This window comes from Lepisosteus platostomus, chromosome 4 (assembly GCF_059453375.1).
Source record: "Lepisosteus platostomus isolate fLepPlt1 chromosome 4, fLepPlt1.hap1, whole genome shotgun sequence".
Lineage (NCBI taxonomy): Eukaryota > Metazoa > Chordata > Actinopteri > Semionotiformes > Lepisosteidae > Lepisosteus > Lepisosteus platostomus.
The window spans coordinates 42,013,893-42,041,120 of NC_142614.1; the positions used below are offsets into that span (position 1 = coordinate 42,013,893).

Consider the following 27,228-nt stretch of genomic DNA (forward strand, 5'->3'; position numbering starts at 1 on the left):
TTATTTTCTGTTTTTTAACATGTTGCTGCCACCACCATTCATCATAGTAGGGATGGTGTTCTTAGTATCATGTGTGGTGTTATGCTTGTGCCAAACAGTGCGCTAAACATTGAGGACAAAAAGGCAATTTTGGCCTCAGCAGACCATAGAATCTTCTTCCACTTGGTATCAGAGTCTTCCACATGCTCTCTGGCAAACCGTACTAGAGATTTCATGGGAGGTTTTTTCAACAATGGCTTCCATTTTTAAACTCTCCCATTTTCAAGCCCAGATTTGTGAAGTATCCTGGCAATTGTTGTCATATGCACAGTTTCTCCCATCTCAGCCATTAAAGACTGTAATGCCTTTAAAGTCAGCATGGGCACTTCTCTCTAGTTTTTGAGGATGTCTTGTTCTGCACAGATTCACAGTTGTGCTATAGTTCTCAATTTCTTTATAATGGACCTTACTGTTACTGAAATTTCTTATACCCTTCCCCTGATTGGTGTTTTTCAATAACCTTATCTATATTTGTTTTGAATATTCCTTCATCTGCATGATGTACTTTTTGTTGGGATTGTACTAATCAACTCTCAGAAATAGATATATTTAACCTGAACTCATGTGAAACACCTTAGCTATACACAGGTCGACTCCATTCAAGTATTTATATTCTAAAGACAATAGGTTGCATGGGAGACTATTTAGGTGTGTCATATCGAAAAGGTGAATTCCTATGCAATCAGTTTTTACTTTTTTATATGTATAATTAATTTAGGATTTGTAAAATGTTAAACTGAAAATTTAATTTTCACTTTGACCTTATTGAGGGTTTTGTGTCGATCAATGGCAAAAAATCCCAGTTAAATACATTATGAAGTCTAAGGATGGTAAACAAATTTTGTAGCCATTTTACATCAAATCTACAATAATGCAATGTGAACACTCCTTTTACTCTTTTTCCATTTTCGGGCCCCTTGGAATGTTGACAAGATAAACAATCTCAGTATTCCAGACCATGGCAGAACTGTAGATGCATCGTAGAGAAAACTATGATCTGTGTGTGATATCCTTATCTGACTAGTTCCAGGTCCAAAATGAGTAATGACAACAGTTGTACGGGAAAAAAAAAACTAGCTCAGAAGAAAAAGACAGCAAATCAGACGTCTACTTGAAGGTTTTAAAAACCCTTCCTCAAAGGGGGGCGAGAAATCAAGGTAACAAAGATCTTAGAAGAATTACAGGAAAAATTAGTAGCCAGACATTCTTGAGTGAAGGAAATCTTGCAGGGAATCTAGATACTCAAATTGTGCTACTTAAGCATTTATGTATTTATTAATAAAACCAAAATTATATGTAGGACAGAATGATGTTTTCAGTTAAGTTCAAAGGAAACTAAAAAGCCACAATAAGCAAACTTAATAATGTATAGTTCAAGTACTGTAGGTAGCTGCATCAGCATGCATAGGCTGCAAAGGAACAGGTAATGGGGAAAAGAAAAGAAAGGAAACACAATGTTTCGTCTTACACCTGAAGAAGGTTCCACAGCCAAAACAATGGAAATTGTGTTTCCTTTCTTTTCTTTTCAGCATGGAATAAACCATGAATAATATATACTGTATATACTGTAACCATTGCATTATGTGGAAATTAGTATTCCCAAAACGGCATAGTCAAATCAGCTTTCAATTGAGAAACTTACAGACTTATTTAATGAAGTTGGAAGGTCACCATCTAGGACAGGGCCCTTTGTGTCATCAGATAAACCAAATTCTAGTGAAACTTTCACGGGATCTTTAAAGTCAGGTTTGTCCTAGAAGAAACCAAAAAAAAAGTTTAACAAAAAAGAAAAACATCCTTACAATTGAAACAGTTCTGGTTTACAGCGTTCAATCATTCAGTACTTCTGAGGCCCAAGAGATTTAGTTTTTTCCCTGCATTTGTTTAAGATGTCATACTATCTAGGAAAATGGATGCGAATAAGCTGGCGTCATGGACAGTTATTCATATTATGTTTTGAGTTAAAATGTAATTACATAAAGATACTTCATTTTCAATTTTTTGCATAGACATTTCTTGTATGTGTCATATTCCACATAGTAACATTATTTTACTAAACAGTGATTAATTGTGAATAACAATTGATTTAACGAGTTTACTATTGAAGAGCACAGTGGACCTGGTGGCCTTTTTATTTTCTTTGTTTCAGTAGTATTTCACCAAGTTTTCTATTACTGGTATGGAAGAATTTTGGTTTTTGCTTTGGGTGTAAAATCACCCTTACTTAGAAGGGTAGGAAAGTATTACGTTTCTAAGCCTTACCCTTTTGTAACTTTACTTACAATATGTGCCTGTACAATAGATTTAAGAAGTACAACATGTTATCTGGACAGCACATGTTAGTAATCACACAGTACAGCTGTCCTGCCCAACTACAGACTGTTTCCTTATGTGTGGAATATCAACTCTGGAAAGCATAAAGCAGCCTAAGTTCCTTGCAGATGAGCAATTTTGAGGAATTTAAACTCTTTGAAATGGTTCTGTTTTCTGCTTCCTATTAAAATATATTTCCTCTCTCAAAAACTGAAAACTTAAAATTAGCCATTGTATTGAAATATGCCCATTATGTGATTTTCATAACTCATATTTTTACAATACAAATGAAAATACAATAATAACCTGTAGATTAAATTAATCAGTATGAATGTAAGCACAAAACATGGTTACACAAAGGGATAAAGGGAACGCAAAGGAACTGTACATTATGTCCTTTGCATTTTTTGCAAGGTGTAATAAAATAGACATTATTTGAAACCATGGAAACCACACAGGACCATGGGGCAGGACCCACCTATGTTTTACACCTGTTGTCGTAGCCCATTAAATGACATTGTCAGCATACAGTAGGCTAGACTCAGTAGACAGTTTTTGATCTAGTAAATTAACTAACAACGTTTGTGGACACAAAGACAAAAAGATGACATATTCACAAGGGAGGATGGCTTCTAAATCCCTGATTTTTCTAGACCATGTTGCTAAACTTGTACAACAGGCAGTGACCCTTGCTGACAGGATGACCACATGGGGACTACATGAAAGTGAGTTTACCAAGCCTGTGAAATAAAACAAGTTTGTATCTCAAGGGGAGTACAGGACTATCCAGCTGCCACATGCTTTCCAAATGTTTCCATCCCCTGCTGCAAAAAACACACAAATAATCACCCCAAAATGTCATCACAGACCACTCAGCCTGAAGCCTGTTTATGCAATGTTATAGCTTCCTATGAGAACATTTTATATCTATATCAAAGGAATTGCTGGGAGGATAAAGGGAGCATTTTACATTTTGAAATATGTAATCTAGTTTGTGAGCAATACTCTACATACAGTACAGTTTATAGCAGCAGAATGGAATTAAGCATAAAAGCACTGTGGTATTCCTAGCCCACTATCTAAAGGAAATGAAGAATGATTTACTTGCCAACATGTAGAAGGTATGGACTCTGCACAGCTTATCATGGATTGTAACCTTCATCTGAAGCTTCCTGTCAGTTGAGTTAAGAAACAATGCTCTTGATACCAGCCTTTGGAAGTCTAGGGTTAGACTGTAGTTGAAATCTGAAAAAATGACAACCATATACAGTATTAAGAGAATGAAAACCAAGTAAATGAAACTGTTTTTAGGAGACAATATTTATATTTATAAAATTTATTTTGACACTAGTTACTCTTATTTATAACACTGTACTGAACTGAGTGTATTATTATTATATAATATATATATATACAGTATATATTTTATATAATACATTTTTCAGACTAATGCTTATTGAAAAACAGAAGCATTCTCTATATCCTTACTGTACAAGCTCCAGTGACAAAATCTTTAATTATAGGAACTTAGCCCTTCCAAGACACTGAGCTCAAAGTCATTACTTGACTAAGTGACAGGAAATGTAATGCTGTTTTTGTGAGGTAAAAAAACAGCACTGTAATGGTTTTATATGCATAAGTTATTTTACAATAAACACTGGTCAACCAATGGTTATTGTTAGGAATTGCAACAATAATCTTACCAATGGAGGACTGTGTCTTCTGATCCGGTTTTAGGGTGTAATTAAAGCAGACAGTGGTCTGAACACAAACTGTATTCCTTTCATTAACTTTACATTGTGTTTGCTGTACATTTATTTTGTCTGGGTTAAAAGACATATTTGCCCTTAGTTCTGCTACATCACGAGACCTGGTTGGAAAACAAAAACAAAACAAAACAATAAAATAAAGAAAACGGTTTAATCCTCACAGATATGCTTTTAAGATATTTGTAACATTACTTGTATGACTTTAATGGGACATAAAACAAAACTGATTAATCCTATTAATTCATATTTGCATTACAAAGCAATATTTAACTTAAACTCAGAAAATGTTTGGAAAAGTGTAGTAAAATTGTTTACTAAACACCAGTACTAGGGTTGCATGCACCACCCATCTTTTCTTCCTGTTATGATGTACAGATACTGATTACAAAGTGTAAACAACAGATTTTCCTTCAAAATATGAGGGGATTAATCCGATTATCCAACCTATCTAAACTAAGAAAGTAAAATTATGATTGTGAATTGTGTGTAAAGTGAAAATTGTACAAGGTCCGTAAAAAATGCAAAAAAAAAACTATAAAACTGCAAACATAAAATGTGCAAAAATTGATTTTGAATGTTTTTCTAAGTTAATATTGTATACGGTATGTTTGGTTTTAAAGAACACAGGTCTGATATTTGATTTTTATAACCCCAATTTTTTAGAGATAACTAAAATTGTTTGGGTCCTCAAAAATAGTTGAAAGGTCATCCATTACTTGAACAACAACAACAACAACAACAACAACAACAACAACAACAACAACAACAACAACAACAACAACAATTAATTCCATGCACTTAGACAGTCCACTAAAAGTGCTTTACAGGCAATGGGGACTTCCCTTCACCACCACCAATGTACAGTATAACTCTCACCTGGATGATGTGACAGCAGCCATAGTGTATCAGTACGCTCACCACACATCAACTAACGGTAGAGACGAGAACAGAGTGCCAATTTATAGATGGGGATTATAAGGAGGCCATAATTGGTAAAGCCCAATGGGAAATTTGGCCAGGATAAAGGGGTAACACCCCTACTTTTTTTGGGAAATGCCCTGGGATTTGTAATGACCACAGAGAGTAAGGATCTCAGTTTTGCGTCTCATCTGAAGGACGGTGCCTTTTTACAGTATAGCGTCCCCGTCACTATACTGGGGCATTAGGATCCACACAGACTGCAGGGTAAGTATGCCCTACTGGCCCACTAACACCACTTCCAGCAGCAACCTTTCCCATGAGGTCTCCCATGCAAGTACCGATCAGGCTCACACCTGCTTCAGTCGATTGCCAGTTGTGAGTTGCAGTGTGCTATGTCTGCTGGCTATATAGGAATTGCTGCTGTAATAAAGTAATTAAAACAGAGATAGAATAGATGTTGACTTCTGTCTGTGGTTAAATCTAACCCTAACCTCAGCTCCAGCCAGCAACACATTTTTCAAGGTATTGTAATTCCAATACACCACTCATGTTTGTTAGTAGTTAGTCCAGTAGTAAGTCCTGGATCTAATCCAGCAATTTCTTGAAAGACACAATGACATTGGCTTCAACAACATGGCTGGGTAGCTTGTTCATACTTCCACAACCCTTTGGGTAAAGAAGTATCTCTTATTCTTGCCTTTAAAATGAACTTCCATTAAGTTTCCAATTGTGCCTTCTGGTTTGTGTTTCACATAAAATTCTGAGCAAATGTTGTTGACGCCATTGAGGATTTTGAATACATGTATCAGGTACCTTCCATGTCTTCTCATTGGAAGCCTAAAAATGTTCAGTTTTTTCAGTACTGGACATTTCCTTAAGTGCCAGAATACTTATGATTGATCGTCTCTGGACTGACTCCAGAGCAACAATATCTTTACTATAATGTGATTACCAAGATTGTACACAATATTCTAAATTAGGCCTTACTAGTGAAATATACTGTACTGTACCATTTGAACATAACATCTCTTGATTTAAATTTTACACTTTTAGGTATATATCATACCATTTTATTTGCCTTTTTAGTTGCTTACATTATGTAAATAATGTGTCAACATAAAAATCTAAGACTTTTTCATAAGTGTCATGCCATAATGTTTTTACTACCTGCATTTGAAAACCTGCACTTCTCTACATTAAACATTATCTGACAGGTATCTTCCAGTCTTAAATTTTATCTAAATTACTTTGAATCTAATTTGATAATTAGTTGTTGATAATCATCTTAATTTGATATGACCTGCAAGCTTGACAAGTTTAGTACTGTAACTATACTGGAATACAGATCATTGATATAAATGAACAAGAGCAGGGTACCTAGTACAGAATCCTGTGGTACTCCATATCATCTCATTACATAACCCCAATGTATTTATTTATCTTTACCGTCTGTTTTCTATTTAATAACCAATTTCTAATCCAAACACATACATTTCCCTGAATGAATACCACCCTCAGAACTCTCCAACTTCATGCATATTCAATACCTATTCTGTTCCCTTTGTTGATCAAATAATCTCTTTGTTCATTTTTAAGATCAGCAACTGAATAGCAGAAATCTGAGAGCTTAAGTCTGCACCTACAGCAACAACCCATGAAATCTATTGAGGTTTGCAAAGCTGTGCCTCAGGTGACTATGGGACTTAAAATACTGCGTATATGTTGTGTAGTACTTTTAATTAAATAGTGTAACCCAATGTATGAAATTGAAATATTTGTACTTAAGCCTGTCTGTTTCTTTAGGCATGGAAACTGATGGCTGTTCTTTGAACAGATTCCAGAGCATAAATTAATTATAGTCAGCAGCTATATCACCCTTCAACTTACAACTGGCAACCCACTGAACTTAAGCAGGTGTGAGCCTGGCTAGTACCTGGATGGGAGATCTCCTGGGAAAGCTAGGGTTGCTACTGGAAGAGGTGTTAGTGGGGCCAGTAGGAGGCCACTCTTCTCCTCCCCACTGATGTGTGGTGAGCATCCAGGTGGATGTTGCACATTGGTGGTGGTGGAGGGGAGTCCTCATTACCTGTAATGCGCTCTGAGTGGAGTGACCAGAAAAGCACTATATAAATTATTATTATTTAATGTTCTTAATTTGCAACGTGACAATCAGAATTGTACATAATATGTAAATGTTTCACTTTTTATGTAACCTCCATTCATGTTAAGTTTAATAATTAAACAATTACAATCTTGTCACTCTTATTGATTTTCAACAATGTCTAGTGGAGGACATTTGAAGAGTCTGCATAAAGACAGTACCTAAATCCTTTTCATTAGCAACTTTTTCAAGCTCACTTTCCCCATCTTATAATACCACTTACTACTGTTTCCTTTTCTACATAAAATACTGTGCAATTGTATTAATTTAATGTCAATCATTTTCAGAACATTGTTTGATATAATTTAATAACTCTAAACTTTTTTCCTAGGGTTTTTCTTATCACTGCAATATAATATTTACCTCATTTTTAAAGGACACTCTGAAGCCAAAACTTATCTCTTATAAACTTCCTCAAATGAGATGGAAGCACAGTCAGTATGATACCCACGTAAAAATAAAACAGGAAAAAGACCCAATATATTGCATACATTGCATATATTGCATACATTGTGATATCTAGTAATTATTTTCTCAGTTACAGATCACTATGTTCTTAGAATGTAATTCTTAGACTACCATTACATCATATCTCTCTTGCCGGATATATTTCACAAAATCATATCTGCAACTAAATCTAACTGAGACCAATCTATCTTGGATCAATACATTACAAGGTATTTAGGCTAGAGTGAATTGTGTTACATTAAATGATCCCCTGCCATTATGGTTTACTAAAGTCAATAATTGTAAAAACATTTTAAAATGTAATCTGATGACAGATTTTAAACCTTAAAGAATGTAGGAGAAAGAAAACAAATCATTGCAACTACCATATAAAACCCCATTGAATATCCTGTCTTTACAACTAGAAGCAGGAATTATATTGCAAAAAATGGCACTGTGCCTTGGATGAGATGTAAAGCCAAGGTCCTGACTCTCCGTGGTCATTAAAAATCCCTGGGCATTTCTCGACAAATGTAGGAGTGATACCCCCATGTCCTGATCTAATTTGTCCCTGGCCTTTATCATACGTGACCTCTTACTGTAACTATCGCCATGTACAGGATGTATTGTCTTCATCACTCTGTTCTCTCTGATAGGTGACATGTGGTGAGTGCACTGGTGCACTTTGCCTGCCATCTCATTATCCAGGTGGGTGCTGCACATTGGTGGTGTGGAGGGGAGTCCCCATTACTTGTAAAATGCATTGAGTGGAGTGTCCAGAAAAACATTATATAAGTGTAAGGAATTATTTTTTATTATTAGAAGGAAGAAGCCAAATATTAATACTCACCAGAAAAGAGAGGCACCTCCCAGACCTCCAATTGTGACATCAGTGATTCCATCTCCATTTAAGTCCAGTACTCCATGAATCGACTGTCCAAAGAATTTCATCTTCTCACCATCTCCACCTGAAGCAATTCTCTAATACAACCGATCGCCAAATGAGCATTTCCTTGTAGTATAAAGTTAAAAAATCACAATGTCCTTTTTTATATTCTGTGAGTAAACTGTATTGTTCCTGTAGCTACACCTTTAAGTTCACTTATGGGTTTTTGAGAGACTACTACTAAGAGAAGGCCATAAACCATATTTTGTATCTGTTAAGAGCTGACCTCTTGTTTCAAAATGCCTGCTTACGGAAGATCTTTTTGAAAGTATTTACCTGCACATACTTCTCACGTATGGAATTCCCCGATCCATGGTATACATAAACTGCTCCTCGATGGTCATCTTCTAAAGGGGCTCCAATCACTACATCATTAAAGCCATCCAGATTGAGGTCGGTTACTGCGGCTATAGCTGTTCCAAACCGAGATCCACATGGTTCGTTCTTTTTGACGATTTTGCAGGAGCTGGCTGAATGAGCATTGCAACACATCTGTTTGACAGGCTTCAATGTCATCTGGTGTTCAAATGCACCCTGTTGCAGTAGCAGAGGCAGTCAATATCCATATAACTTATCCATACAAGGATGTCAGTGAATGAATCATTGTTTCAACAGTAATTAGTACACTTCCCAAGCATAAACCAATCTAAAAATGAAGAAATGAAAAGTACCAAGTTCGTGTAATAGATATACATATAGAAACATAAGTAATCAGTATTGGTTCTTACCTTGAGGACAGGTGAGGGCCCAGGCAGTTTAATGAGATTATTGCACTGTGAAGTTTTGCTTTCTAAAATATTTAGCTTGCAATGCAACTAGAAACAGAACATGCATTACTAGAAACAGAAAATCTAGTGTTGTGGTCTATTCTATAGTCATACAGCATTTCAGTGTGAGTGAGTACATCAATTGTTTAAACTTAAATAGTACTTTTCAATCCAGAGAAACCTAAAGAGCCTTGAATATAGTAGGGGACCATCTTCATCCACCACTGGAGTGAAACATTCAAATAAGTGAGGTTTCACAGTTATTAGGTGCTGGCAGCCCTAACACATACAGTAACAGATGAGGTAGAGATATGAGACATTGCTTCACCAGTTTAATTAAGGGGAAACTTCATGTAGGCCAGATTGTGTAATTCTAGAGTGGAATTTAACAAGGATGCTAAGGTCACCACCTATTCTCTTTTGGTTACTCCTAGCACCAAACTCTGTAATGTAACAGCTTCATCTTACCTTATTTAGCTTGTAGATATATACTTGACCTTGCTCTTCTCTTTCATTTCCCATATACATTGGTGCCCCAACAAGCAGGATGTCAGTGAATGAATCGTTGTTAATGTCAACAGTTGTTAATACACTTCCAAAGTATGAACCAATCTTAAAATGAAGAAATTAAAAGTACCAAGTTAATACAACAGATAAGCAATCAGTATTGGTTCCTACTTTGAGGACAAGTTAGGATCCAAGCTGTTTTATTAAAGGGCTTCTTCAAAACATGTGTAAATGCTGTAGGCATAATTGCATTTATGCAATATTTCAAGTACCTGTTCTCCCTTTAATATCTGTTTGACATTAACTGTAGTTCCATTGAGGGTGTAGACGACGACTCTTCCTGTATGGTTGTACCGAGGTGCTCCAGCAATGTACAGCACACCATCAGCTGTGGATGCCGACTCAACATCATAACCTAAAAGATACCATCCAGTTATTTTAATTATTGTTCATGATACTAAAATACTGAACCAAATTCTAAGCAGTACAGATGTTTAATTTCCTATTGTCACAGCAATGCTTATTAATAAGACCGAATTATGTGTTGCTGTGCTTTTCCCAGTGAGGCCCATGTCTCTCATCTCTGTGTTCCAAGCCACAGAGGAGTTATTTATGCTTATGCACTGATTTAAGGATGTTTGTCTTCCTGATAAGGAACAGTTCCCAGGACCGGGATGCAATCAGCTATCATGATAGATGCCCACTCTTGCTGCCTGGTTGTCTAGTGAGACCCTAAGCACATCCGGATTGTGGTCCTAGAGTCAGAGGTCATGGTCAATCATTCCTAAAGGTGACCAACCAATCAGGAACCTGCAGGGTATGGGGACCCCAACTGTCCGGCAATCTCTTGACCAATCACCAACCTTATGTCCTCCAGTTAAAAGGCATTGCACAGAGCTCTGAGATTGCTCCTTTGTTCACTCTCGCGCTCCTTCAGATTTGCTTGAGCAACTTGGCTGTCTGACAATCACGTGACTGCCAGTGCTGTTGTCTGAGTGTTAGGACTTGTAACATTTTCCCAAGTGCCGAGCCAGAGAGAACCCATATGTAAAGACAGAATTCTGCCCGAGGTCAAGCCTGCAGCAAGACTTTGTGAACTGCTAGCAACCATCATTGTACACGCCTGATCACCGGAGTAATATGGTTGGACTTTTGTCAACAGCTGAATACTTTTATTCAGAGGTAGCTGCTATGCCAGGAGCAACCAAGTTTCTCCCCCTAAAGAGTGACTTGCTCTGACCATGCAGTCACCTCTGTGAACAGACTTCCACTAGTCCAGCTCAACACTAACTAGCAGGTTCCTGGAAAGCAACAACGGTCCAGAGCGAAGCTGACAGAAGAACACTCTCTCTCCTTTTCCCCACAACTCCGAGCCACACCAGAACTGGTGGGTCATTGAGCCAGGAGACCGCTTCGACAGAGCCTGTCAGCTGTTCCTCCTGTATTTACCTATGAGTATCTAATGTAGAATCTGTATTAATGAGACTGATTAACAAGATAGTATACCCGAATGGTATACTAAATGCATATTCCTTGTCTTGTATCTCTTCCTGATTGTGATGTATTCTGTATCTTGGTAACCCTTACAATAAGATCTGCCGTCTGTATCCAGACGGAGTGTCATATGTTTTTATATGCACAATCTCATGTATTAATAAATGTATTTAGTGTATTTGAACCTGTGTAGGATTATTCTGATGATTGAATCCTAATAGCCAAAGAACCACCACGTGAATTACTGTGTAGCGGCAATGCTTGTTAATAAGAAAGAATTAAGTGTTAAGTTAAGTGTTAAGTGTTGCTGTGCTTTCCCAAATGAGGCCCCATCTCTCTCTTCATCTCTGTGGTGCAGCCACAGAGAAACTATTCATGCAGGCTTATTTAAAGATGTTTTCTTTTGATAAGGGACAGCTCCTAAATGGGGATGCACTTAGCTAAGCCTGGCTATCATGATCAATGGTCATCCATTGGCGCCTATCTGTTTTTGTAACTGAATGAATATATATCTTTTGTATTCTGATAACCCTCACGATAAGATCTGTTAGGTTTACATGCATATTCAATGTATTCTTGTGTATTAGTACCTGTGTGTGTGCATTGAGATATACCGCATGGTTGGATTCTAAGCCATTAAAAGATTCTTGCCATTAAAACAATCATTTTGTGACTTACTGCTACAATTAATCATTGTCCCAGTAAATGCCCAAACCTCTACAGAACTGGTGCCTCGTGAGAGCACAATACAACTGTTACAATTAGTAAATTGTCCAAGTAAATTAATAAAACTCCTACACTATACTAAGTTCATTTAATGTTACTTGCATCGTACTCCTCAATGGATATAAGAAAACACACAAGCTGTCATGTTTTCAAGTCATCTAGAGATAGGATGTCGGTGTATAACAGATATGCAAATTGTATTTCTTGGATTTCAGAGAGTGTCTCTTCCCCGGACAAGAGTGGAAATTCACTGAATGCAATGTAGGTTATATTAAAGTACATAAAAGGCACTAAAAATTTAGCATTTAATATTACTGTAGTGTCACATACTGTATGTATATTTTGTCCCAGGCTGAAATTTGATCTGCTGTCTTTCTCCCAGTACTCAAAGTATGATGTACTGTACAAAATACTGAATCCATTCGAAGAGTGATCATTTGACCAGGCAAGTCTGAAAATACTTTCAAACTCTAAAGGATTATGTCACTGAAACAGGTAAACAGGTCCTGTTAGAGTGGTTTGATAAAAACCTGCAATTTTCAGCAAAATCTCTGATCAACAAGAGAGTATTTGAGAGCAAACATAGAGAGTGTACTGGCATCCGTTACAATTCATGTTTTATACTGTAAGCATTTGTTAGTCAAAATAATGGAAGTTCTTATTTTTGGTTTACCAGTATTGAATATGTATGTCAAACACTGAACAAATTTATAACATCAGCAACATCAGAGAAGTATGTCAGTGGGTTTGGGCATCTCTCAAGCACAACACATTTTTGTTATAATAAAAGACAATCCAAATTTTTATTTTTCATCATGTCCTCAGGCTAAAACTATCCAAACATAAGCACTTCTTTTATTGGACATATCGAAACTCTGCAGCTGAGAACATCTTCAAATCTTTTAAAACTAATAAAAATATGAAGATTTTTTTTAGCAGAACTAAATTGTTAGTGTGTCCACTTTTTATAGAGGAAACCTTTGTAGTTTGTTGCTATGGGTTAGGAGGATTGTTTAGTCTATTGAAAGTCAGCCAATTATTTAGTTTACATCTCTGATGCTAAAGGAGCAAATATAAGAATTCACCCAGACATTCAAGCATATCTTCCACATCTTGCTATTATTAACTTACGTCAGACATTCCCGGTTGCACTCCCTGCCTCTTTGTATAATAATTACAAACCTTAAAAGGCAATGAGACCCAGGCGGGCAAGCAGTGCCATGTAAAAACATTTCAGGGTCCCAAAATTGACTTCATAGATTAGTTTTATTAAGTTAAGTTAAGCAAATTGGATTAATACTATTGCACTTAATCAGAAACTGTTTCAAGTATTAATTAAGTACTTCTTTTGAACTTACCAACATAGCCAGCTAAGCCTTCATACTTATCAACAAAGGGATTATGAAATGTTGTTTTGTCTGGAATAATAAAATTCTCTCCACTTTGCATGACCACAGTTCCGTTCCAGTCATAAGCTCCAACTGCTCCAAGCATGACTCCTTCCTTTATAAGAACAGAAAATGGAAAAGAGTTAAGATGTTTGTCCACCCATCTATCTGTCTTAACAGACACATAAGGATAACAGCTTAACAAATGTAGACACAGTGTTAAAAGCATTAAAACCAAATGAAGGGATGTTTTATTCTAACTGAGTATAATGGTTTGTTTAGGACTGAAACCCTTTTTTAACAAAGGTGTAGAAGGTGATTCATTGGGATCCTTCAAAAAGTTACAAAATGCTGTCCCTTGCATGGCAAATCTACTGGCACCAAGGAAATTATTTTAAGACAATAAGACCATGTACACAGCTTGGTGGCTGGGTGATGTTAAAACAAGAAAGCTGAGGCTTCCAACTGGCCATGTGAACCTTTGAGATGGAGTGCATCAAAAAGAGATTGGACTGAATGACTGATTGATTGGCCCATGGATACTTGTAAGATTTTGTTTGTTATGGATAAAAAAATGGATTTAGAAAGAGTTTTTGCGCAGCTTTTTGTGAAGCAGCCTAGCATTTTACAGTTCTGAATGTCTAAAATAGTCATGTACATTTTGTAATTTCATATGAATATAAGAACAGAATATGAGAAAAGTTACAAACAAGTGGACATTGTTCTGACCAACATGTCAGTGTTGTGGTGGTTGTTGTACCAAAGGATTTTATTAACCATTTCACAATATCGACTTAATTGGCTGGGTAGCTTCTTACACGGTCTCACTACCTTTTGGGTAAGAAGTGAAATCACTCATTATTCAGAGTCTAAGATAGATCACATAACAGTCTTTTTTGTTTAGGATGGACTTCTTACCTGAAAGAGAACTAAACCTAAAAAGGTATTATGCCTTCTGACACTGCACTTACCTGGTTCTTCTTTAACCATGCTGATCACACCAGGTCTCCCAGTGAGGTCTACTCTCTATCTATATTGACTCCCTTATCTCTCCTGACACCTCTTTCTGCTTCCTCTGCCTACTGTATCTTTCTCAGATATTCTGCTCCCCCTCATTGATCTTTTTCTGTTTAGAAATACAGTGAATCTAAAATCAATCTAAAGTACAGCAGATTAAATCTGACCAGAGTGGGCTAGTTATTCTAAAGATCAGATAATTTGATGGGATACTGTGAGTCTTAGTTCTTGATTCTCTTTAAGGGAGAAAAAAATGTATTTCAGTTAATTAAACAATTAATTAGATTCTTTGGAAAATGTGGTGAATCTTGAAACAATGTGCAAGCTGATCACAGAATTCATTGAGTCATTATGGTAGCGGCATAGTGGAAAATTAAATATGTCAGATAAGAAAGCAGCTAAAAATAAACTTAGAAAAAGTGACACAGAGAAATTTAGAGCTAGAAAAAAATTCAAACAAAGCCCCAGTTTAAACATCAGCTAAATTGTTAAAATAAAAATCAGTTGTGAAACATATTTGAACATAATTAGTGTTATGTTAGTAGTATTACTCACTAAAATGTTTTAATCAGATCATGCAGACTCCTTCTTCACTTTCATCTTTTTATTTACATAACAGTTTGTCTGAAGATAAGACTGTCAGGAGACAGAGAATAAGATAATTTCTTAGTTGTGATTTTTTGGAAATTTTACTGTTTGAGTCACAGGTTGATAGTATAGTAGTGTGCGTAGCTCCCTTCCAAATAGTTGACCCAAGTTCTATTCCTGGTCAACACATCAACGCTGAATTATACAGTATATACAGTACATTCAAAAAGGCAAAATAAACTTACTTTAGAAGTATGAGCACTGAATCCAGCTTGAGACATTTCCATCTCAAATGAAGCTGCTTGTTGATCAGAGGTAGCTAAGAAAAAATAACAAATTCAATGAATCAAAGAGAATTTTAAAATATATACTACTATATTTACAGCATACATTACACAGTACATTCAAAGGACTGGCATCTCATCCAGGTGGAGAGCAGTCACATGCTCTCAGTCCTGTCTGGTGCCCTTCGTTTCTGGGATCACTGTGATTTGCCACAACCCTCACCAAGAGAAGTGGCTTTCCCATTATGGAGGGATAATTACAAACAAGTGCCTGATGTCAAAATCCTGAATAGACCATCTGTTTTGCCTGATCTCCAAAACTCAAAGAAAAAAAAACTTTTTGTAGTACTGGGCAACATTTTGGAAGTTGAGATTAAAATAATATTACACAATGAAAGTTGTATTCCCTGAACAGGGAATGCTACTTTCACAGTGCAATATTTTAATTCCAATGTAATAGTAAAGCATATAACATAACATTCTTAGTTTGTTTTCAATAGATCCCATTGTTACTTTTATTTGGTTGCAAGGTCACTGAGCTAACCTACTGTACATGTACAGTACTTGAGAGTAAACATTCACAGAATATATTTTCTTTACAGCGGCAACAGTGTACAGCTGCATCAGAGGTTTCTCCCTTCCTGCTTCAATAAAATATGTATTTATCTATGTTTCGTTTACTTAGAGTTAGATAATAGGATTAAATCCTAGGAGGATCAATCAGTGCTAAGTGCAGTTATTTCTCTCTCTAATTATCCATTTCATACCTGCTTAAATATGCTTTTAGAGACTAACATCTAATTTAATACCTACAGCAAGTAACAAGAGCTAAACACCCCAAATCTAAACTACATTTATTATTCCATGTTGCTGTAGTACATATAAAAAATTAATCTATGATACATGTGTTACATTAGTTTGCACGTTGCAAATTATGCAAATTATATATATGAATACACATTATACTGTACATATTTGAGCCTCTAAATAGACTTGAGTTATGTAACAAATGACATGTCAGTTATTTAAAATTACAGTATACATCAGCACCCAAAAACACTTTCAGTTACTTGGTCTTTCATTAAATTCAGCATAAAATACTGACAAGATATTTATGTAAGTCATTTAAAAAAGAAAATTTAAAATACATTTCTTACCTTCTAATGCAAAAATCCTTTCTCCAAGAGCATCAGCAATTGTTACCAAAGCGATTTCATCCGAGACATTGAAGAAATGCTGTTCGGTAGGCTTACTTGCTATTGACTTAATTTCTGCAATAAACTTATCAATGCTCTGATTTTGTCTGCTGTAACTACCAAGAACCTAAAACATAGTAAAATCAATTATTTTACATGCAATATACTGTACGACTACTAGACTGTTCAAAACCCAACCACTGGTGCTATATAAAAGCAATTGAATTTTGAAAGCTTAACATTTAATAATTTTTCAGAAAATAAAGACAATAATTAACATAAATGTGCAGTGTCTACAATAACATGCTTAGGTTGACAGAATATTGAAATGAAATGTTTGTCTGTTCCTTTATCTTGGTAAATAGCATTAGACATACTGTACAATTGATTTGTACAAACCAAAGAGAATGTAAAGTATGTATGTAAAATATGTTTGCCTCATTTGACTTACAGCTATTGAAAACCTTTGAATTCCATCATTTTCACAGTCTTTAATGACACCAGGGAGGTTATAGCTGTCATGGGATTCACCATCTGTCACTATCACCATGACTTTTTTCACTCCTCGCCGTGCTCCCCGTGCTTCTGTGAAGGCCTCAGTTCTGAAAGTTAGGATAGACACCAGTTAGAAAAATTATTATTCACATGAATGTTATTGGTTTGTTATTGTCCAATTTCAGAATCTGAATTCAATTTAAAACTGTACAACAAAATCAAACAATTTACTCGAAATTGCTTTTAAATAAATATAAAACTAAAATGATATTATCTGATTGTATAAGTTGTTTCTATATCTAAATGCACAGCATTAGATTTAATGCAAACACAACACAATACTCATACACTTATAATCAACACAATTATGTTATAGTTCTATTTCTCATCTGGAGGATCTGGGAAGCTTGTTAAGACTGAAGGGCAAAACTTAGAGGAGAACCTTCTTCAAATCTTTCAACATGAGTATGATTCAAAGGACAAGGCCAAAGCTACACTTAAGAAATAAGAAAGGGAAAGTTTAAGAATTCAAGTTTTAAATGAAATAGTACAGTTAAAAATATACATAAACATTATTTTGTAATATTAAAAAACAATAAATCATATTACAGGACTTAATCACTTGCAGGATACTACAGTACATGTTAAGGATATATTATCAGAATCATAACCACCAAAAAAAAAAGCCAAAACCTTCAAATCATTCCCAGATGAAATACAGTACAAACCATTGGAGGTTAACACTTCCCGAAGTGCTACACAGAAAAAGTAATTCCCTCATCACCATATGGTAGGAAAATATCTGTGGGAGTTACTGTTGTATTGAACTGTATTGTTCATCTCTGCACAGATCTTCTCCATGAAAAACAGTAGGGCGATTGTAAAATCTCTCACCGTCTCCAATTCATTATACAATCCAAAACGATGTACTGCAGTACACAGACTTAGAACATATCTGAATAAATATGGTAACTGATAGGATATTAGAACTTCTGCACCAAACAAATATACTGTAACATAATATTTAATGTTGGGGAGCAGAAACCACAAAACGCCTTGCATATATCGTGGGAGCAAAAGAATATATATTAGTTAAGCACATGGTTGCCCTGAAACAAACAGACAAACATTTCCCTTTATGAAAGGAAAACTAGCTGATTCCTAAAATAGCACATGACTGAACTCAAAAATGCATCAGTAAGCTCAAAACATGTACCTCTTTCAATGACAACCTGGAAATTGAATTTAAGAATAACTACAGCAGGATCCTGGAAAGAGTACACATTCAAAGAATTTCGTCTGATTTCAGGATAGGTGTCATTTCATAAAATGGCTATACTGTACAAATTGTTAAGAAACTTCTGACAAGAAGATTCAAAAGGTCTGGAAGTCAGCGTTAATTTACTTTCTAACTATGTAAGTGTGCAAAACTTTTAATTTGAATTTGTGAATTTGTGAGAAAAATGCATTGAAGATATAAGTTTACAGGGTAAACTGCCCTGTACAGATTAACAGTAGTTTAACAAAGATGTTACTGTTCATCTGTCATGTGATGTTCTGCTAATAAAGAAGGAGTTCAAAAGTTCTTTACAATCTTAGGGATTCTTAGTTACTATGCTCTATGGGTCTGCACCTCTGTTTCATAACCAGAAACAAAACATACAATTCATATAGACTGAACATGTGCCACCTAATAAATGTGTAATGATAACGATCATGATATTATAAATTCCTAAAGTGGTATATTATAGACAAAAAGCTAACATTCTTACAGTATATCTTATGTTTCTGTGTACACAGATATGTAGTATAAAACAGTTCATACTAGTAGCCTATTTCATTATTATCTCTATGCTGAAAATACAGTATTATGAGAGCCAGTATTGCCTATTCTACTATTGCAGCTAAAGTATTTAGGCCCTTTCTATGGTGTACCATTCTGTGAAATTAGAAAATGATGCATATATACTTTTTAAGCTTAATATTTATTCATAAACGTAATACATTTAAGATAAGTTACAATTAATGGCAGGAAAAACAAAAAAGAAAGAAAACTGAAATATGTTGATTACATTTACTCAAGCTTATTCAAAGTGCCTGGGGATCACTTATCGACAGCAGTTTTCAAGTCTTCCCACAGGTTCTCAACAACATGTTGACTGGGCCACACAGTGACATTTATTTTTAAGCCAGTGGTTAAAGTGTACTTTAAGTGTAGTTTTGACCCCGTGCTTTGGACCATTATTCCGCTGAAAGGTGAATTCTTGTCACAGTTATAGGTCTGAAACAGGTTTTCCTCTAGAATTTTCCAGTACATTACTTTGCGCCATCTACATTCCCCTCAGTCTTTATAAACTTCCAGACCCTGCTGATGAGAAGCAGAACTAGAGCTTCATGCTGCAACCTCCCTGGTTGACAGTAGGAATTGATAAAAACAGATAAAGGTTTATTCCCCGCTGAAAGGAAAAAAAGGTCTTTACTGATCTGCATACTGTATATAACTTTATCCCGGAGTTGTTTTGAAAGCTCCAAGGCATTTATGGTTGAATATTTATTTTTTTTGCCTAAAATTCACTACTCAACTAATTGCATGGCCATGATATTTTTGCATCTAAATTAATTTACCTTTGCCACAACAAAATATATGAATATTTATGCATAAAAGGTACAGTATAAATACTTTTTTTAAATTATGATTTACTTTCTTATTGCTTTTTTCTTTGAATGGTGTGGGGTAGGTTGTGTGTAACAAAAAGGAATTGCTACTTCAAATGTAATAATTATAAGCTTTAAAGCAACAAAATCTAAAAGGGTCTGAATATACATTTGTAAGGCATTGTATATCCTTTGTTTTGAAATTCATCCAGTGCTTTGTGTCTACATTAGTCTATATGAGCCATGAAATATTTGATATGGGGGAGCAGATTGCTACAACAAAGATTTTTTAATAGAAGACCATTATAACATACAGTATGTGATGTTACAAACAAGAAGAGGTCATTTGGTCCAGTTGCTGGTTGCTACAGTAAGGGATTTGAGAAACTAATCTCCTGCTTCTGAAATAAACCAAAATATCAGTTTCAACTGCATTTCTTAGTAGATTGTTGCCATAATCTTTGTTTTTGAATATTACTCTGGAAGTTGCAGGATAAAAAAATGTTGTTGTGGTTTTTCCATGTTGTGGTGGAAATCTACAGGTCATGAATTGCAGTTACAGTATGTCAGTATGGGTTGGTCCCAATCCTTTGGAAGTCAAGGCTTGGATTGTGTTTTAATTCTCACAAACCAGAGAGTGAGAATTGATGATAGTTGTGTTGAGAAACCTGATGACTGGACAGAGAAATTCCTTCATTGGTCTTTGGGGAGTCTATATACTTTTTGGGTCCTGCTCCCGTTGGCAAAGGAGAAATCTTTTTTGGTGTCTGTTATAGTACTGCAACAGCAAACAGTAAAGCTAAGTAATAAAAACTCTTCCAACAGTCACACAAGACAGCATTAATTCAATGGAAAATTGTTAATGTAGTAACCATCAATAAGTTACTTTACATGATAAAAACAAACACAGTAATTATACAGTAGACCAACAAGTCTGACAGATATTACATATACGTTTACAGAAACGATATGTAAAGTTAAACTATACTACTGCATGACAGTAGGATTCTCGAGAATAGTTAAGAATGCTTTAAATAGGTAGGCCTACCTTAACTAACATGGTCTTTGAATAATCAAAAGCAATAATGGATACAAACAGAGCATTGAATATGTTGTATTTAGTTGTTTAGAGGGCTTTTGTTAAAGTTCACACACAGTACAAGATACAGTAAATGCTTGAACTGAATTGATCTGAAGGTATTCCAGGAAACAGTTGTTTTTAGATTAAGAACTGCTTCATAAAAAAAAAACAGAGTACAGATTGTGTAGTGAGTTTCACATTAATTAATGTTAGGACCACAGCTCTTCCAAATTTATGAGAATTATCTAGATTCTGATATAGCTAGTGAAGTAGTAAAGTTCTCAGATAATACCAAAATAGGAGGATTGGCAAACACTGTAAAGGAATTTCTGCTCTAAAGGAATTATTTAAAAAAAAAGCAGATTGGACAAACATTTCACAGACTGTTACAAGCAGACAGCAGATACTGTATTGCTGCACTGGAGTCTGTCCAGGGAAGAGCAACCAAACAAAAAATCAGGTTTGCTTTTATCATGTAAACTACAGGAATATCAAATTTCTTTACCAAAAGGGTTGTGGGAATCTGGAACAAGCTAAACAACCGTGTTGTTTAAGCAAGATCATTTCCAGTTTCTTTCAAGAGAGGGCAGGACGATATCCTTGGATCCGTTAACCACAGTATTAGCTACCAAACAGGCTAGATACTGTATAACAAATGACCTCCTTTCATGTCTAACTATTCTTCTGTTCTTATGTATTACAAATGAAAACTATACATACAGTATAAGAAACAAATATTAGGAAAATGACTTAGTCTTTTTGTGTCAGCCCATTTAGATTGAGTAGCGTATGCCTATTCATACAGATGAAGTTGGAGTCCCTTGTGAAAAACAAAAGTGTGCAGCATGGCTGATATCGATGACACTTGGGATGGTGGAAGGGTGTTAGAGTAGTGAAATAGTGGGTTAGAGTTATATCTTAGAGATGCATATTTATACCTTAGATAATTCTATGAATGAATGAACTCCAACATGAAAAGTAGTAAGGAAATGACTGTTTTATATGCTGTACAGTATTTGAAACAGACTTGTGTTTGAACCATTTTAAATTAGATGTCTATATTGAATAAGGAAGGGAAATCCCTACAATCTTAGTTACTCAATACTTTTACACAAGGATCAAAATGTATCTGGTCAATATAGTGATCTGCCAGTAATTCTTATATACCGTATAACTTAACATTAAATCAAATATAAATGGTTTGCTTATGAACTGAATAACCAGTTCTAAACACAACTAATCAAATATAAATATGATTTCTAGTTATTAGTATTGTTACAGCCTCAGGTACTGTACAGATGCAGCCATTCAAAATGGGTGAGGTATTTCACGGCATACCCCGGTGGGCGTGTCACAGTATCACGCGGTATCACGCATTTCACGTGTGTCACGTGACTAACTATCCGGCGTCGCCTTGTAAAACCGCCAGGGGGAGCTTAACCTCTCATGTACAGCATTTGAGCCTTTAATTTTGAACTGTGTATTACAGCATGTTAATCATCAGTCATTAAAATGTTGGTATATATTATGAAAGCAAGATTGCTCAGTTGGACAGAAGTACACAACCTACCTTTATCAGAAATATTTATGCATCAAAGCCTTTACTGAAGATATTACTAATAGTATTAATAATGGATGACTTTGGACAAGCTGTATACTCAAAGTATAATTTCTTTAGCACATTTGTACAAGCACTTGGAATCTGTCCAAGCCATACTTTGTCAGGCATTTTGTTTTACTTCAACGGGGCATAAAAACTTCCTTGCTTTTAACAGGGCGTTTCATAATTTCTAGCTACGAAAATGATTTAAAATGCGACACCTATCATTCAACTAGAGCTTAAAATATCACAAGGAAAAATACACACCGGTATTCCATTTCTCCCTAAACATTGTAAGCTTCGAAGTCTTTAACTAACGTGATACCGGAGTCAACAAGCATACTTTTAGAATTTGATTAAAAGGGAATATAATATGGATATGGATCCATATATATATAATATGGATCTGTGTTAGTTTCCTGACTCTCATTATTTAAACTGCGACACTGATCATTCATCTCTAAATAAACTTTATTTTATATAGCATTTTAAGCGAATAGGTAATTAGATTGCTCATAAACCTAATCACTTTTTCTTCATAAACACAGCGTGATTGCTCTCTGAAAATGCTTTTCCTTTATTTTTAAAGTAGGCTCAGATTTCAACTATAGATCGTATTATTATAAACTTTCTTGGAAAAATGTATTTTATGTAAACCATGTTTGCTATTAATTCATTTAGGGCTAAAATACGTTCATTGTCTTCTAATCGAGTCGAGTTGACATTGGAAGCCTGCCACACCCGGACCGTTAACGCATTAGCACGTCAAAGCCCATTGAGCCAGTATTGGCTTTAGTATCCCCCCCTTCTCCCCTCAATTCAATTCAATTCAAGGTGTTTTATTTACATGACAGATGGGTACAAGCAGTGTTGGGTACTGTATGTATATTGTAACGCTTACGGCAGACAGGCACTGTGTAGGAGCCGACGCACCAGAGCAGCGCCTGCAATTTTTATATTTATAACTTAGTTTTTAAAATTAGTCAAGCAATACGAAGCATCTCCTTTTACTTAGTGCCTGAGCATACTGCAACGCGTGTGAAGCCCATAAACGATATTAATTTTGGAACTTAAACATACAGTATATGGCTGGTCTCGGTACTTTAAAGAAAACATACACACCAGTATTCCATTTCTCCCTAAACATTTTAAGCATCGAAGTCTTTAACTAACGCGATACCGGAGTCAACAAGCATACTTTTAGAATTTGATTAAAAGGGAATATAATATGGAATCGCGTATCTACAGAATTTAAAGACCAGACAATCGCAAACTCGTTTTCAATAAAATTATTTTATTCATTCAGCAGTTTGTGAGAGGGACATCCAGCAGGGAGAGACACACACACCGGTTTTCATTGACAACATTGTTTTTTTTTCAATTCCTCTTGTCTAACAGGAATGTTTTGTTTGTGGACAGACTGTTAGACAAGAGGAAAAGACTGCCTCCTCCTACGAAGCATTTCGTTGATCCGATCACGAATTCTTTTCCAGTCGTACGCAGCAAGGGTTGAGAATCTCCGATTCACCATCGTACTAATGGTTTCCCGGAGATTGGGTTAAAAAAAAACAAAAAACATACTAACAACTGTGCCATCCTACTCCTTAGTTAATACATTTTATTATTCATAAACAGTTAACATTGTTAGCAAAATATTTTGAATTATATTTAACCCTATTTTTTCTTTAGTTTTGTATTTAACTTATTATATGATAGTCAGACTTAATGTATATTTGAACAATGAAAATATATTTTTACAAGATTTTACATTAAGCACTTAAAATTAATATGGTTAATAATAGTAAACTGTAACATGCTGTAACAAGATCGGTTACAAGAAGAAAATGCTTTCAGAGAAAATGTTTCAACCAAACTTATTCCCACACACCCCGCCCCCACTACCATTAGAATATACACAAACATTTTAGCGTTTCATTCTGAGCAGAAGACCCTCACACCTGAAGAGTGCTGGCTGTGACGAATTAAACCGGTTTTACAGGTTTCAATCACAGACCATGTGACATGGGACTCAGTAAACTACAGTAACACCGTATTTGATAACGCTTTAAAAACGCTATAAAATAATGTGACTTGGCACAGAACAAGTTTACAACACAGTACAAAGATAAATGCTGACCATGACTTTAGAAGCATAAATTGCCTTACACTCAATTTAAACACAAGCTGTCTTTAGCCCTCTAAGCTGGTTCATACAGAAATGTAGAGATCTAGGCTCAGAACACACAGCTTCATTAGCGAATACATATGCAGGACAACTAGAGAAGACGTTTTACAGAGGGTGGATTTTTAGAAACATCCCATCAGACATCCCATCATATTCACAACGTGAAATCTAGAAAATAATATTACGTAACCAAAATCCGCAATATGGAAACAGAACCTGTGTAATTGTTGATAGATGATGTACTCGTAACATTTTTTCAAGACGAACTACAACATTTAAAAAATGACTTGTATGTACTTGATATCTCTAATCAATCCACGGGTCCCAGCACAAAACGAAAGTAAAACGCATACCGTTTCTCGCTTCTTATTGCTCAAAAGTAATTTGACCGTATGAAATGCATAATATAAACCTAGAAACATATACGTGAGCAGTACTTAAGCACTGTAGTATCGGTGTTAAGACATACCTCTCAAATACTGTAAATCAAGTTAAAAATATCTCAAGACCGATTCTGGTCGTAATGAAACCATGCAAGGGAGTTTTTATGTCCGTTGCAGTTCTTTTGCAACATGAATATAATTATATCGTTATTAATTTCTTGAGATACGCGATTCCATATTATATTCCCTTTTAATCAAATTCTAAAAGTATGCTTGTTGACTCCGGTATCACGTTAGTTAAAGACTTCGAAGCTTACAATGTTTAGGGAGAAATGGAATACCGGTGTGTATTTTTTTCTTTAAAGTACCGAGACCAGCCATATACTGTATGTTTATGTTAAGATTTCCCTTCAGTGGTAAAATTAGATATGAATATTCAATACTTAAACGGGCACAGTTAAGACATTAAATATACATGTACATATTGTATACAGTACAGTTTGCATACGGTAATATGTTTATGTTACGCGATTAAAAAATAAATAAATAAAACTGGAAGGTCCAGCACCACCATTATGTTTATATGGTTGTTTTTGTTGGTTGGTTGTTATTATGGTTATTAATAATTCGATCTATAGTTGTAATCTGAGCCTAAATAAAAAGAAAAAGCAAGTGATTAGGTTTATGAGCAATCTAATTACTTATTCGTTTAAAACGCTATATAAAATAAAGTTTATTATTAATTTGCTGGACAGAGCGGTGAACATTATTATGCATAAGACAAAGATAACGATCCTGATCAGTTTAGAAATCTGTGTACGCTGTAAGGTTTTTACTTCTTAAACTTTTAAAATACACGTTTAGAATTGAAAGAAATTCTCTTCCTGGTATAGCAAACCAGCACGTCTTTTTTCTCCAATCAGAGGGGTGTCAGATAGTGTCAGCCAATCACCATTCTGCGTTGGGTAGCAACGGGTGACTGTTCTCAGGCGGAAGATGTAAACAGCTTAATGTTCGTGTTAAATATTTTTTTTAAATTAAAATTCATTCTATACAGCAATCGCATATTTGGGTACCGTTTCATAAAACTTTCATGCTTAAAATGTTTAGGGAGAAATGGAAGACTGGTGTGTATTTTTTCTTTAAACTACCAAGACCAGCCATACACAGTACAGTTTACATACATACAGTAATGTTTTAAATTAATATCGTTTATGACCTTCAGATGCGTTATGCTCCTCTTCTTTTTATGCTCAGCTACTAAAATTTCCCTTTAGTGGTAAAATCCATATAAATATTCAAAACTAAGCGGATTAAAATGTGCACAGTAAAGACATTAAATGATTCAATCTTTGCACTACCAACCAATGCACCACGAGTGCCCCTGTCGGTCATTTTGGCCAGCCAATCACTTGCCCTGCGGTATGCTCCGGTGCCCCGCGGTGGCTTGTGGGTAGGTTACCGTACCGCGGGTTTTTACCGCGCATTTTGAATGGCTGCATCTGTAGGTGATAATGGAGGTGTCTAAGAATCTAGATAAAGTGTGTAACAACCCAGCATGTCAACATTTCCAGCTTCAAAGCAAAGGGGATGTTTGCTGAGTCTATGATCAAAGCAATCATAAAGTTTACAATGATCGGAGTATATTTTGGAATAGGGAAATAGGTTCCCATGTATTTTGTTGCATCTGGGTTAGAGAGATAGAGATTTAATCATTGTATTCTACTTAGTTTAGAAGGCAGCTTATCTCTTCTTTGGCCTCTGTAGGTATTATTTACGTCAAAATAATTGATACCAGCCTGGGGTTTTCTAGGTGGTTTAGATGCAGGCCTCTGAAACACTTTATCTGTACATACTGTATACGTGGAGAAACTTGTATGTTTTATTTTTGTCACTGTCATTGTTTATACATATTTGTTTCACCACATGTGCCTGAGTCATTATTATTAAAGCTGTGCCAGTGCACAAAGAATTCATGTGCCTCCAATAATACCATCCGCTTAGGTATAATTCTGGCAAAATCCTTACAAGATGGGGGATCAATTATTTTACTTATTGACTATTCTGCTTGGTAATTTCCTGATTATTCACCATTTTCGCACCTGCTCATTTGTAATAGTATGATCTACTTACGATGATCTACTGCAGTATGATCTAGTATGATCTATTGCAGCCAGCAGCCATATCACCCTGCAACTCACAACTGGCAACCCACTAAAGCCAAGCAGGTGTGAGCCTGGTCAGTACTGTACCTGGATGGGAGACC

General features: G+C 35.5%; 1 protein-coding gene across 1 annotated transcript in view; it reads right to left on the reverse strand.

The window, feature by feature from the left end:
• The window catches only part of itga1 (integrin, alpha 1), an 86,968-nt gene that overhangs the window by 23,761 nt on the left and 35,979 nt on the right, over positions 1-27,228 (reverse strand). Inside the window, exons 8-18 of the mRNA XM_088629521.1 lie at positions 17,015-17,165; positions 16,525-16,690; positions 15,329-15,402; positions 13,449-13,593; positions 10,143-10,285; positions 9,832-9,975; positions 8,873-9,130; positions 8,501-8,631; positions 4,056-4,222; positions 3,461-3,597; positions 1,682-1,792 (exon numbers count right to left, since the gene is read on the reverse strand). Coding sequence (XP_088485647.1) covers positions 1,682-1,792; positions 3,461-3,597; positions 4,056-4,222; positions 8,501-8,631; positions 8,873-9,130; positions 9,832-9,975; positions 10,143-10,285; positions 13,449-13,593; positions 15,329-15,402; positions 16,525-16,690; positions 17,015-17,165 — 1,627 coding nt within the window. The remainder of the gene's footprint in view (positions 1-1,681; positions 1,793-3,460; positions 3,598-4,055; positions 4,223-8,500; positions 8,632-8,872; positions 9,131-9,831; positions 9,976-10,142; positions 10,286-13,448; positions 13,594-15,328; positions 15,403-16,524; positions 16,691-17,014; positions 17,166-27,228) is intronic.